The 15,101-nt window shown below is 40.4% G+C and overlaps 1 protein-coding gene across 1 annotated transcript in view; it reads right to left on the minus strand.

Annotated features, from left to right (window-relative positions):
• Positions 1-7,229: 7,229 nt before the first annotated feature.
• atp1b4 (ATPase Na+/K+ transporting subunit beta 4) overlaps positions 7,230-15,101 on the minus strand; it is a 63,518-nt gene continuing 55,646 nt past the window's right edge. The window contains exons 7-9 of the mRNA XM_039766075.1: positions 12,630-12,686; positions 9,195-9,287; positions 7,230-8,611 (exon numbers count right to left, since the gene is read on the minus strand). Of these exons, the coding sequence (XP_039622009.1) occupies positions 8,450-8,611; positions 9,195-9,287; positions 12,630-12,686 (312 nt within the window). The 3' untranslated portion in view covers positions 7,230-8,449. The remainder of the gene's footprint in view (positions 8,612-9,194; positions 9,288-12,629; positions 12,687-15,101) is intronic.

The raw sequence follows: 15,101 nt of genomic DNA on the forward strand, positions 1-15,101 counted from the left end.
GCATTAAAAGAAAATTGTGAATATAATTCATTGCCATTATTGGTAATTAGGAAATAGCTAAGAGAAGTGATAAGGTGTAGATCGGGGTGTCCAACTCCAGTCCTGGAGCGCCGCAGTGGCTGCAGGTTTTCATTCTAACCCTTTTCCTAATGAGTGAGCAGTTTCACTGCTAATTAACTTCTTTTCCTTCATTTTAATAGCCCTCTTTTTAAGGATTCAGTCCTTTGGATTGATTCTTTTCTTCATTAAATGGCAGCCAAACAGAAATGAGATGTGAAACGAGCCGACAGATGACCAGCTAAATTGGAACGTCAAACTCCATACAATTTCACTCCAGTTTCTTAATAAGAAGCCAGTTCTTGCTGTTAATTAAACCTGTTATTGAATATCATGACTTGTTCCTGCTGTCATTCTGCCACAGCCAACTGTTGATTTTCTGTTTTTTTCTAAGACCACCGTCAAGAGGTTTTGGTGACCTGAGCAGACCAACATGACCGAGACCTTCAGCTTTCTTTATTTTCAGGTTAGCTGGTCATGTGGTGGCATGTTTTGTGTCTCATTATTGATTGTAACAATATAATGGTTCAGGGAATAGCCATAGTATTCCAAATACCATAACTGCTTTAGCGTTGTTACTCTAACTGCACCTTCTTCTTTTTCTTCTTTCAGCTGTTCCCTTTAAGGGTTGCCACAGCAGATCATTTTGTTCCATATTAATATCACTGCACCACTTGGAGCAGCTGATCGGAAAGAGAATTATCGGTATACAGCTTCATGGACACGCTGTCTCAGCCACGGCAAAACGTTTCAAAGCCTTTCCTGTACGGACCTCGCGGTTCAGAAACAGTTTCATCCCAAGAACTTTAAATGCACTCAATCAATTGCACCTTGTAGAACTGTTTGTACTTATAAATACAATCACCCCACTGTAAACTTGCACTACAGTTATAATATCTCACAACCTGGGCCACTTTATAAAGCGCGTATTTACATATGATGATGGTATCATTTGTAAGATGAAATGCACCAAAATATGTTGATTATATTATACAGATAAAACTTTAACTTCATTTAAATAATCTATCTATACTAATAAAAGGTAAAGCCCTCACTGACTGACTGACTGACTGACTCACTCACTCACTTACTCATCACTAATTCTCCAACTTCCCGTGTAGGTAGAAGGCTGAAATTTGGCAGGCTCATTCCTTACAGCTTACTTCCAAAAGTTGGGCAGGTTTCATTTCGAAATTCTACGCCTAATGGTCATAACTGGAACCTATTTTTATCCATATACTGTAACAGAGTGCAGCTCCATGGCCGTAGGAGGCGGAGTTGCGTGTCGCATCATCACGCCTCCCACGTAATCACGTGAACTGACTGTGAACGCAGTACGTAGAAAACCAGGAAGAGCTCCAAAGAGCGCTGAAGAAAAAACGCATGCAAGCATATTCATAAGTGCAGCTACTGCGGAAACAAAGCACGGTGTAAACCGTAAGTTTAAATTAAGTTTATAGACACGCTCCCACTGCCGTTTGTCATGCCTACGATGGATACCATATTCGCGAGATATAAGTTTAATGATAAGACACGAGGTATAAAGGAGACTTTGGATCACTTTCTAACGGAGTTAAAATTGCTGTAGCCAGAAATTTTTAAGTGCCGAGTCTTAGCTAACATTAAATAAAGCCATGGACATCGCAACATCACACAAGAGAGCAGCTCACGTGAACGCAGTACGAGTGATCACTTCCATGCATCAAACTTGTTCAAAAAACGCATTACACAATTGACAAGGTAGGAAAAGAATATGCTCCAAGCTGAGCTCCACAGCTAATGCGGTCTTGCGGAAGCAACTTCGTCACGCTGCCACCAAATACTCAAAGAAAAATATACAAGTTAATACACACGTTGTCTCTAGAGTTTCTTCACACTCTGAACGTATTCCTTGCATCCCCGTTATACCCTCTAATCCATTCATTTTCCAATCCACTGAATCTGAACACAAGGTCACGGGGGTCTGCCAGAGCCAATCCAAGCCAACACAGGGCACAAGGCAGGAACCAATCCCGGGCAGGGTGCTAACCCACCACAGGACACACACAAACACACCAAGCACACACTAGGGCCAATTTAGATACACCAATCCACCTAACCTGCATGTCTTTTGACTGTGGGAGGAAACCGGTGCGCCCGGAGGAAACCCACGCAGACACAAGGAGAACATGCAAACTCCACGCAGGGAGAACCCAGGAAGCGAACCCCAGTCTCCTAACTGCGAGGCAGCAGCGCTACCACTGCGCCACCGTGCCACCCTACCCTCTGATCTTCCATTTCAATTCAAATGCCTCCAATTTCCAGTAAGGCTTTGCTTCACGATGACAAGTAATAAGTCTCAGGGACAGACCCTACAAAAGGTTGCCATTGATTTGAGGCAAGATTGCTTTTCTCCTGGACAACTATACGTTGCATTCTCAAAAGTAATCTCAGTGCACAGCTTGGTCATATTACAACCGGAGTGCTGAACTGACAACGTGGTATACAAAGAGATCCTTAACAGATAGTTATTGGTATATTTTCCCTCAATTTAAAAAGGTTTTCTTTTCTTCTTAATAAAAATTTAAAAGCAGTACTTCGTCGCTGTGAAGAGCGGGGATTTTGCTATATAGTATACAGTGGTGTGAAAAACTATTTGCCCCCTTCCTGATTTCTTATTCTTTTGCATGTTTGTCACACAAAATGTTTCTGATCATCAAACACATTTAACCATTAGTCAAATATAACACAAGTAAACACAAAATGCAGTTTTAAATGATGGTTTTATTATTTAGGGAGAAAACAATCCAAACCTACATGGCCCTGTGTGAAAAAGTAATTGCCCCCTTGTTAAAAATAACCTAACTGTGGTGTATCACACCTGAGTTCAATTTCCGTAGCCACCCCCAGGCCTGATTACTGCCACACCTGTTTCAATCAAGAAATCACTTAAATAGGAGCTGCCTGACACAAAGAAGTAGACCAAAAGCACCTCAAAAGCTAGACATCATGCCAAGATCCAAAGAAATTCAGGAATAAATGAGAACAGAAGTAATTGAGATCTATCAGTCTGGTAAAGGTTATAAAGCCATTTCTAAAGCTTTGGGACTCCAGCGAACCACAGTGAGAGCCATTATCCACAAATGGCAAAAACATGGAACAGTGGTGAACCTTCCCAGGAGTGACCGGCCGACCAAAATTACCTCAAGAGCGCAGAGATGACTCATCCGAGAGATCACAAAAGACCCCAGGACAACGTCTAAAGAACTGCAGGCCTCACTTGCCTCAATTAAGGTCAGTGTTCACGACTCCACCATAAGAAAGAGACTGGGCAAAAACGGCCTGCATGGCAGATTTCCAAGACGCAAACCACTGTTAAGCAAAAGAACATTAGGGCTCGTCTCAATTTTGCTAAGAAACATCTCAATGATTGCCAAGACTTTTGGGAAAATACCTTGTGGACTGATGAGACAAAAGTTTAACTTTTGGAAGGCAAATGTCACGTTACATCTGGAGTAAAAGGAACACAGCATTTCAGAAAAGAACATCATACCAACAGTAAAATATGGTGGTGGTAGTGTGATGGTCTGGGGTTGTTTTGCTGCTTCAGGACCTGGAAGGCTTGCTGTGATAGATAGAACCATGAATTCTACTGTCTACCAAAAAATCCTGAAGGAGAATGTCCGGCCATCTGTTCGTCAACTCAAGCTGAAGCGATCTTGGGTGCTGCAACAGGACAATGACCCAAAACACACCAGCAAATCCACCTCTGAATGGCTGAAAAAAAACCAAAATGAAGACTTTGGAGTGGCCTAGTCAAAGTCCTGACCTGAATCCAATTGAGATGCTATGGCATGGCCTTAAAAAGGCAGTTCATGCTAGAAAACCCTCAAATAAAGCTGAATTACAACAATTCTGCAAAGATGAGTGGGCCAAAATTCCTCCAGAGCGCTGTAAAAGACTCACTGCAAGTTATCGCAAATGCTTGACTGCAGTTATTGCTGCTAAAGGTGGCCCAACCAGTTATTAGGTTCAGGGGGCAATTACTTTTTCACACAGGGCCATGTAGGTTTGGATTTTTTCTCCCTAAATAATAAAACCATCATTTAAAAACTGCATTTTGTGTTTACTTGTGTTATATTTGACTAATGGTTAAATGTGTTTGATGATCAGAAACATTTTGTGTGACAAACATGCAGCAGAATAAGAAATCAGGAAGGGGGCAAATAGTTTTTCACACCACTGTATATATATGTAGATATGTGTATATATGTGTATGTATGAATGTGTGTATGTATATATGTATATGTGTGTGTGTATGTATGTGTGTATATATATGTTGATATGTGTATATATATATGTATATATGTAGATGTGTATATGTATATATATATGTTTATATGTGTGTGTGTATATATATATATATATATATATATATATATATATATACATATATACATATATATATGACAGCAACACTCATAACATTGACAAAACAATTACATTGACAATCATGTTACGTTATTTTTTTTCCTTTTCTTTTTCATAACTTCTTTAACACACTACTTATCCGCTGCGAAGCACGGGTATTTTGCTAGTATACTAATAAAAGGTAAAGCCCTGACTCACTCACTCACTCACTGACTCATCACTAATTCTCCAACTTCCCGTGTAGGTAGAAGGCTGAAATTTGGCAGTCTCATTCCTTACAGCTTACTTACAAAAGTTGGGCAGGTTTCATTTCGAAATTCTACGTGTAACAGTCATAACTGAGTCCTACTTACATAAATATATACGTCCATAGCCTGCAGCTCGGTCGCCGTGTGAGGCGGAGTTGCGTCCCCCATCCCCACGCCTCCCACGTAATTGACTGCCTGCCCATATAAGGCCGTCCGTCAGCAGCAATCCAAGCTGTGAGAAAACAGTAAAAAGGAGGCAGTTCAGATGTCGTGGTACTTTTTCTGATGCAGCTAGACGGAAACATCTTCGAGACGCTGTCACTAAATACTCGCAGGCAATTCCACAAGTTAATAGTCACTCTGCCGCTAAATATTCGCAGGCGAATCCACAAATTAATACCGGGAATGCCTGTTAAACATCTTAGATTCACAAGTAGCGATTTGGGTGGTGAGATATGTCTATCTAGGTGATCACCATCGATCAAAGTGTAGATATTTTACACTTAATTTACTGTTCAGGTCCCCATTTCCTTTATCGTTCCAACCGTACCCCCATTAACATGTCTATCGAGGTGATCACCATCGATCAAACAACTGTCACTTACCGAGTGGTTTCCATGCCCGGAGATGCCGCCTGCCTTTTCCATTCTCTGTTTTACATATTGCATGGCCATATCAGGCTCACTCTTGATATCTGGAGGAACATTGTGTCTTATGTATTGAATGACTGGGACAGGTTCAAGGTGTGGACTGATGACGGTACTGGAGATAATTATACTACACAGGAGCACTAGAAGAGTGAAATGCTTAAGCCCTTCACTTATGCTTCTGCATGTGAGTTGATGGCTGCCGGTGAATTGTTCGGTTGTCGCTTTCAAGTGTACTGAAATGGCCAAATATTTTACACCTTTTGACAACCGCCAATGCCTCTTAAACATCTTAGAATCACAGGTGACGATTTCAGTAGTGGACACTTTGATGTTTATGAATGTTTAAACTCTCAAAAGCTGGATAAAGTTATCGATGAAACCGGTTGTATGCTTACAACACTTGACAGAAGCCGAATGTCACTTCAACACAAGTCCTGCAAATACTAACGTAATTGAAACAAACCATGAAACTCAAACCGATTATGACTGCAGCAATCCAAGCTGTGAGAAAACAGTAAAAAGGAGGCGTGTCAGACGTCGTGGTACATTTTCTGATGCAGCTAGACAGAAGCAACTTCGTGATCCACAAGTTAATAGACACGCTGTCGCTAAATACTCGCAGACAAATCCACAAGTTCATAGAGACGCTGTCACTAAATACTCGCAGGCGATTCCACAAGTTCATAGACACACTACCGCTAAATATTCGCAGGCAAATCCACAAGTTAATACCGGGAATGCCTGTTAAACATCTTAGATTCACAAGTAGCGATTTGGGTAGTGAACACTTCGATGAATGAAACCTGTTATCTTTACAACGGTTGACAAACATGGAATGTAACTTGAACAAAACACGTCCTCCAAATATGAACCTGATTGAAAGAAATAATGATAATCAAATCCTCGATGACAGCAACACTCATAACAGTGACAAAACAATTACATTGACAATCGTAGTGATTGTGTGTCACACATAGAGCACATTGAAGATCAAATACAAAACAAAGCATTTAAGGTGTTACTTTAGTTACTATGGGATCTGAGAAACTAGTAAATTAAATGATTTTAAGATGAAGTTTATGATGTTCTACTTTAATGACAAAATAAACTACGTGATTAAAGTGGAAATTTCGAGATTAAAGTTGACATTTTGTGATTTTTTCCCCACTGTGTGCCAATTTTTTTTGTTTGTACCCTAATAAGCTCAGACAGTGGGCTACAACTCGCCTTTTCACGGCGACTTTGATATGTGACTTCTTTTTTATTTCCGGCACTGTGCAACTTTGTGAACTTGAGCTTTCGAGTTTCTCCAACACGCTATGTCACTCGATCAGCTTTCTTTTGTTGATTATTCCACTGTTTAAATCAACAAATAGTATGTTTTTCCTTTGCCTCCACTTGGTATTTGCTGAAATTCTTGTATTTTTCCCCGTGCTTTTCTCATTGTCTTTTCACAGAAAGCTGAGCTTAAGGGCAATTTATATTGATTTCCATATTCAAAGAGGCGTAATTCTGGGAGGAATTGGGGCGGGACAGAAGGCGCGTGTACGTATGTTACTTTTCACGCTGACCGGGATTTATGGAGCGGGAAGAACATGGAAGTTGGAGTACGCACAGATTCCTGGATCTTGATTTTTCTGTGCATAAGCACATTTCGGCTTTTGTGCTTACGCCATGTTATAGTGCGAGTTCTACGCACAGCGTTATGCATGAGGCCCCAGGGCCGGGGTTGGACACTCCTGGATAGATTTTGTTTAAATAGATGGTATGCAAGAATTAACATTAGAGTAAGTGCAAAAAGAAAAATCCCAGCATTTGTCTCCCTTCTTGACATGAATAAAAGAGACACAGGCAGAAAGTGGAAGTTAGTTTATTTAAACAGGACAACTAGTAAATACTTTTTAGAATTTTCTTTCATTATTCTGATATAAAAATGGCACACTTGTTGCACACAATCAATCGTATAAATACCAACAAAAAGCTGCACCTAATTCCAGCACTGACTGTTCAGTAGATGTTATTTGACACAGAAGCTGCCTTTCTAGGATGTCAAAAGGTGTTCACCTACGACTACAGCCTCTGATCTGTTAAATGACAAGTGATAACACAATTTATCACTGGCAATGGCAATTTACATCAAAAACACTGTTAAATTCAATTAAGCCGAGTCCAGGAATTAGATTTATAAAGGTCATTTTTAATGGCCAAAACCTGTTGTAACCATTAAAGACACACTAGTCATTTAATAATCTTTCTGCTTTTGTCATACATACTATGGAATAAAGGCACACTGCTGGAAGAGTACACACCCTTAGAGGGCCAGCTGAAAGACCAGTAGTTTATTAGGAATTATGCAGTAGTGGGCTGGAAGCTGCTATTCTTTGAAATTGATAACGGCCTGAGATGGTCAGTGTTCTTAGCTTCATTGTTACAGCGTGGCCGTAGAATGATTTGGTGATGTTTGAGCTACTTTCTGAATGCAGGTTTTGTATATTTATCAATGTCTGGATCTGAAGAGAGTATTGTTTGGTAGGCTACTTGAATATTTTCTTGTTAGAATTTCTTGCATTCTTTAAATGGACAGATGGCACAGCGCGTCTGATTTAGAAGGATCTCCAAACCTTGGATAAGCAGAGAAGGGGGAGTCTTTTACCAATTCCATATTTTTCTGTACTTAATTTATTGCGTACAGAATTAAAATTCTTTTTTTGGCAAAACAGGATATATTTTGACCTCTTTCAACAAATTAGAATATAGGTACACATTCAGGTCAGTGTATATTAGTTCAGCCGGATGTGCTGTTATCCATTTTTCTATAGACTTTGATTATTTATGCAACAATTTTATCTATTTTTTGAGTGTTACAGTTATTAATTTATAGCTTTTTTGTATGTCTATATAAAACACTGTTGAGAAAAGCTAAAAAAAAGTATGGTTACTCTGACTTTATTCACTTCTCCAGTGCAGCACGGTAGTCATGTATCAAAGGATTGTACCCTTCATTTCAGCAAACGTGTACCATGGTGCACTGCACACAGCTACCCAGCGATGCCTTGCTTCGGTCTTGTGCCAGCTGCTGTGGTGCTATGCACCCACCAGAAGTGTGAAAGTGATTCTTCCAAGGAACCGATCGTGCGGCGAGTCATTGATGATCCCCGACCCGTTGAGTTTGCACTGCACAGTGAGCAGGACGTCCTTCTTCACTTCGGCAAACTGAATCGCCACCAAAGGAGATGTGTAGTTGACCTGCGCACAAAACCAAGTGAGTTTCAGGATGATATTGATACTCCATAATGCAGCAGAAAACAATATACTTAATAATTTATATAATTTAACTGGACAGATTTTCCCCATGGGATTACAAATACACACGCAGGTTAAACCATGCAGTAGAATGTCTCTCAAAACTATCTGTTCTATTAGAGAGAAATAAGTTTCAACGTCTAAGGCTGGACAGTTCCCCTCCCTGATGGAGTGCATATTCACGAGGAAGTCCGAGTCTCCGAAGGAAGCCAAGCACAAGGGGTAAATAAATCAAAGGAAGAAAATGTGTCTTTGTCTCATACATTATGCCGGGCACTATAGACAGATAGATAGATAGACAGATAGACAGATAAAAGGCTTTATTTGTCTCCAGGGGGAAATTTAGGGTAAAATATAACAGAATGAATGTACTTCTTTATAAATCATCTCATGATTTAAAAACACATGTCACTTACACATTTACAATCTGAAGAAAAATGGTTTATAAAGTAAGTCACTTAAAGAAGCTACAAATTCCAGCTCTATCCAGTTAGAAAAATGTACAACGTGAACAGTGTCTACTTACGTGAACCAGTTTGCCGTAATACGGGTAATACTTCAAGCTGAAAGAGTTACTCGGGTAAAATGAAGGAGGTCCAAGGTCTTCTTGCTCCCCTTTCTAAAATGGAAATATCATGACATTCATGTAATATGTACTGTTTAATCACTATATTAAAAAACAAATTTGGTTTTATACATACAGTACATCAAACACCAGAATGGAGAAGAATGTGATCTCAGCGATTTCGACTGTGGCATGATGGCTGGTGCCAGACAGGCTGGTTTGACTATTTCAGTAATTGCTAATCTCTTGTGATTTTCACACACAGCAGACTCCAGAGTTTACTCAAAATGGCGTGACAAACAAAAAACATCCATTGAGTAAGAGTTCTGCAGATGGAATAGTCTTGTTGGTGACAGAGGTCAGAGGAGAATGGCCAGACTGGGTTGAGCTGACAGAAAGGCCGCAGTCACTGAGAGAGCCACTGTGTACAAGTGCAGTTAGCAGAAGAGCATCTCAGAATACACAACATGTCGAACCTTCAGTGGACTACAACAGCAGAAGACCAACTACATCAACAGCCAAGAACAGAAAGCTGAGGCTGCAGTGGGCACTGAGCTGAAAAACAGATGGTAGGCTCAGAATTTGGTGCCAAATGCATGAATCCAGGCGCCCGGCTTGGCTTATGTCAACAGTCCTGGTCTGAATGCGCTCAAAGTGACTGACTACTTTTTTGTCCAAGGTGAGGTCTAGCAGAGTCTCCCCTTTTACTATTTTACTTTCCAGGAGTCTTTCCTCTTCTAACTTCTGTTCATTATTTTCATCTCTTGAAAAGGCAATGCTAAGGAATCAGAGGTAAGGTCCAGCTTCATATATCAACCACTAACAACAGCCAGTACATCCATCCATCCATTATCCAACCCGTTATATCCTAACTACAGGGTCACGGAGGTCTGCTGGAGCCAATCTCAGCCAACACAGGGCACAAGGCAGGAAACAAACCCCGGGCAGGGTGCCAGCCCACTGCAGACAGCCAGTACAAGTGACAATAATTCATCTTAATAAAAGTGTAAGTGTCTGTGTGTCCTTTCAGTTGCTGTGTCTCTGTCATTTCAACAGATAGCGCATCACAAACATTTTTAGTAAGAAAATACATTTGTCATTACAAACTATAGGAAATCACAAACGTTAATACTACTTTTAATAATTCCACACCAAATGGCATATAACAGAGACATTCTGTATGTAATGCATGGTGCACTGCAAACGCTAACACTGAGGTCTACTCTGACTACTTGCATCTGAACCTGGCTTACGTGGGTAGCATGGCTAGTGATCCTATAAACCTATAAAGCACACATCAAGCCCTCCTCCAATAAAATCTGGTTGCCTAACTCCTAGAGGATGAAAGCACTAACAGCTGTCATCCGTCATCATGGCCACTTAATCCAGTTCGGGGTCTCAGGGGGCTGAAACCGATTCGATCAGCAGCAGGTACAGTGCAGAAGAAGACAGCAGTCCAGCTCTGGGTATAATCACTCAAATTGCCAGTTAATATAAAATGCACATATCTGGAATGTGGATGTCAGGCCTGTTGGCTTTGTTTTGGGTGATCTGCACGTACACTTGCCTATCTGTAGAATGAGTGAGAGTGAATGACGGACATTAGTCCATTGCACTGTCCATTGTCCATTGAAACCATACACTGTCAGGGGAGACGAAGTCTTAGTGTGCCCTTCCGTGGCCTTGGCATCGCACCCTGAAGAGTTCTCAGTGGAGTATTTGATGGAAGTACCTGTTCACACTGTAAAGGAGAGGCCCTAATCTTTGTTGCGGCTTATCTTAAATATCTTTACATACATTTAATCTGTATACAGTATATAAAATTGAGATTTTACTTTCTGTTTGAGCATTACATGAAAACCACCACTCCTGCTATTTCTACAAAATTTGCACTTATTTCTGCTATAGTCTAATTTATAATATAGACTAATTATTTTTTATATCCATCCATCCATTATCCAACCCGCTATATCCTAACCACAGGGTCATGGGGGTTTGCTGGAGCCAATCCCAGCCAACACAGGGTGCAATGCAGGAAACAAATCCTGGGCAGGGTGCCAGCCCACCGCAGGGCACACACTCACACACACACATCCCAAGTACACACTAGCGACAACTTAGAATCACCAATGCACCTAACCTGCATGTCTTTGGATTGTGGGAGGAAACCCACGTAGACAGGGGGAGAACCCTAACCCTAACCCTAACCCTAATTTTCTATATTTTCTAGGTATAAACGTCTATAAAAAATAAAAATTGAGACAACTTCACTAAAAGTTGCCTTTTTTTCATAACCCATGCACAATTAAGCCTCAAAATTTCCCTAACACAACACAATATTGACGAGCTATTTACTTAAAAGAATTACAAACAAGACAACATCAATTTTAGGTGTTTATGTTCATTATAATAATTATTGACAATTTTTAAATATTTAAGCCTATTGAAAAAGGACAAGATTTTTATGTTTGTTACTCGATAACTCTTTGAAGTTTGCTTGTATCAAAAATACGTTCCCTCTTTTCTGAATGCTCATTTTATGTTGAACCAAAAGAGACTATGTTCAGTTTTTCCCCACAGCAAATAATAAGCAAGCGTTTATGACGAGATGCTTGCCTGAGCTGGAGTAACAAAAGTGTTTTGAGATGGTGGGAATGAACGGGGTGGACACTTCATGGGGATCCACTATGTTGGTGTGGTCATTTTAGATCTGAGATCGGCTAAAATTTAAAAAATGACCATTGTTAATACTCAGCCGTCATTACTCAGTTTGCCAATAGATGTCAGAAGGATGGATGCCAAAACCGAACTGCCTAAAGATAGATTTCGACGTACCAAGGAAATGGCGATACGTTCTAAATTAGGCCTACTTACGGTTCCAGAGCTGTCGAAGGGTTTAAGTCAGTCGACGATGTTAGTCCTGGAAAGTACGGCCCACCAAACCAATGTTCTAAAAACCAACCGAACTTGCTGTTATCTGCTCAAACCAACACCGACTTACTATACTCGGCCGTCCAGCGGTGTCACTGATAACATTCGAACATTCTTAGCCAATCATGCAATACTGCGTCTGCGTTTGCCACGTTATGTTCTGACTACAGAGGCAGAGTCCCATTGCATGGTTCTAACTTGTATTGAGTCGAGGTATTGATGCGGACACCATCCATACGGATAGTATCAAATTATATATAAGGATATATATAAACTGTTAACTTGAAATTGTTATAATTGTACAACTTTACGTAGCTAGTTCCAAGTGACCATTGTGTATGAACATGAACTGCTGGGGCCCAGCATTAATCAGCCAATGGATCAGTAGAATTTATGCCAACTAAAGAGCTCCTGGTTGTGCTTTGACACATTGAAAGGTGACAGTAACATGAAACTTTACATTACCTGCACTTCACAGCTCACTGAAACAGCAGTTCCATCGCCAGGCAAGTAGCCAACTATCTGAAAGAAAATGAATGAAGAAGTGTGGGCTTCTTGGTAGCAGTTAAGGGAACAAAGCTCATTTATGATCCTCAGTGACATGTTCTCCATTTTTTTAAAAATACACAAATGCTCTGGACTCATTTGATTCCTGTTTGTATTAGCCTGAATCTTCCTATACACAGATTCTTTCTTGAACAAATACTGTAATACCAGTAAGTTCATGTTTCTTGACATGTGTACACTACTGACAGTAATACAATGTCAACAATGGACGAGAAACAGAATAATAAATACAACATACATAAAACTCTCCTTCTGTATAATGCAAGATTTATGTGTCAGTATGAGGGCCTCTTGTGTGACCTTATGGCCCGTGTAGACTTGTAAAACCTGCTCCTGAATCTAGTGGTGCAAGTGTTAAAATTCTCCACCAGAGGAGGGTGACAAGTGACTATGCAGGATGACTATAATTTCCACTGAGCTAAAATGTTCACCCTTTTGTTTCTGTACTAGTTATTTATTTTTTTGTTTTCCCTCCATTACTTACTAATGTAACAAATTCCAAACCTTTATGCTACAGTAAACCAGCTATGCTGTACTCAATGATGAACTGTGCCCATTATGGGCATCACAGGCTGGAAGAACAGCATACTAACATCTAATAACTGGCAACAGAAAGTTTATGTCCAGTCTGTAGTAGAGTTGTGCCCCTTAGACTGAGCAGTGACTGTGCTCCATGAGTGTTACGACGATGTTCTTCAGTTCACACTTTACGGTGTACTGTTGTAAACAACGGCCAACAAAAAGGCACCGCCGCCTGAACAGCAGCATTTCTCTGATTGTCACAAAGCAATTCTCTTTGATGAATTAATTCTTTTTTTCCTGTTACTGGCAGTTTACATCAAACCCCAGTAAGGGCTAATTAACAATACTGGTATTCCTTGTCTTTAAGAGTTTCTCTCATTGCTATAAGACTAGTGCCCATGCAGGCTTCTCTATATTAATGTGTCATGACCTGGAGTTTAATGTTTTACAGATTCTACTATGGACTCCAGGAATCTGGTCATCACATTTCTTTTGAATCTGTAATTGTTTCTTGCAGTGCCATATTAACTTATAGGCACTACTATCTCGAGCACCCGTAGTCAGGGACGCATTCACAGGCTGCAGACAACATCTCCCGGAGGTCACACCTACTGAGTTTATACAGTAAGTACAGCGAAACGGAGCATTCATTGTCCAAGTTTGTGGATACAGTCTAATACCTAGGATTTTTTTGTTGCAGCTTTTTAAAAAAATGCTACTTCTGAACTCCTTTCTGCTCCGCATCTAAGATTGATGCGTAACTAGCCGTTCCCCGCGGCTCTGCCTGTGTATTAGTGAAACAGGACAAACTTTAAAAATCAAGAAACAAAAAGGTATCTCTAGCTCAGCGGAGGCAAGTTATGCTCCAAAACACAGAGGTAGACCGACTCCCCACTCCTGACATCACTCTTCTCCCTCCCCTCCCCTAACTATGATTCTTAGTGCGATGAGAAAAGTTGCAAAATCAACCGGAATGTTCAAGCAAATTCTAGAAAAAAAAAAATGTTAAGATCCGTTAAGCAGTTCTCTCATGCGCTAGCTAAGTGGACGTAAGATACACCCTGAGGGAGGCTGGTGCGTGAGTGAGGAGACATACAGACAGACAGACGTTGGATTTTATATACAGAGAGAGATGTGATGGTTTTGGCTCTATTCATCATTTTTTGTTTTTGACATCAACAATTCACTACTTATGATTTTTGTCTCTCATCTGAGGCTGTGCTACTAAATCTTGTCTTGCTTGTTTTCACCTTGACTAGTTCATTTTTATGATCCATCTCATGATTTCATCACTATTCAAAATGACTAATGCTCTGAGCAGTCAGTACAAAATGTTGAGGCCCAGCATGAATGTGAGATGCAGGGAATTCCTCCACAAGAGATTCACCCACTACACATTGTTAAAGTGATATGTCATAATTTTCTTACAAGTAGCTATAAACATGTGACTAGGGCAGGTGATGTAATGTCAGATGATATGAGGGAATTCTCTTTAATAGTGAAAATAATAGGCAAAGTATTATGCAAATGAAGTGATATAACTGAAAGAGAAAGAACACCAGAAACCTCTGCCGAGCATCAGGCAAATTGCAGAGGCTGATGACATTATGAGAAACACCAATAACAGGAAGAAGAAGATGAAAAAGGAGAGGAACACAATTTGCTGAACTTCCAAGCGTGGGATACAGAATGCAAGAACGACAAAGACAGAGAAATGCCTGCAGGCAGAGGTCTGCATTTTTCACTAGCAGTACCATAAAATGTTGCGTTTTGTCACGCGGGCTCCTATTAAACCAAGCCACCCATTTCAGCTTAAGTCATTTTAGTTTGTGTCGTCCGAATGGCCAC

The sequence above is a fragment of the Polypterus senegalus genome, chromosome 10, assembly GCF_016835505.1.
Source record: "Polypterus senegalus isolate Bchr_013 chromosome 10, ASM1683550v1, whole genome shotgun sequence".
Lineage (NCBI taxonomy): Eukaryota > Metazoa > Chordata > Cladistia > Polypteriformes > Polypteridae > Polypterus > Polypterus senegalus.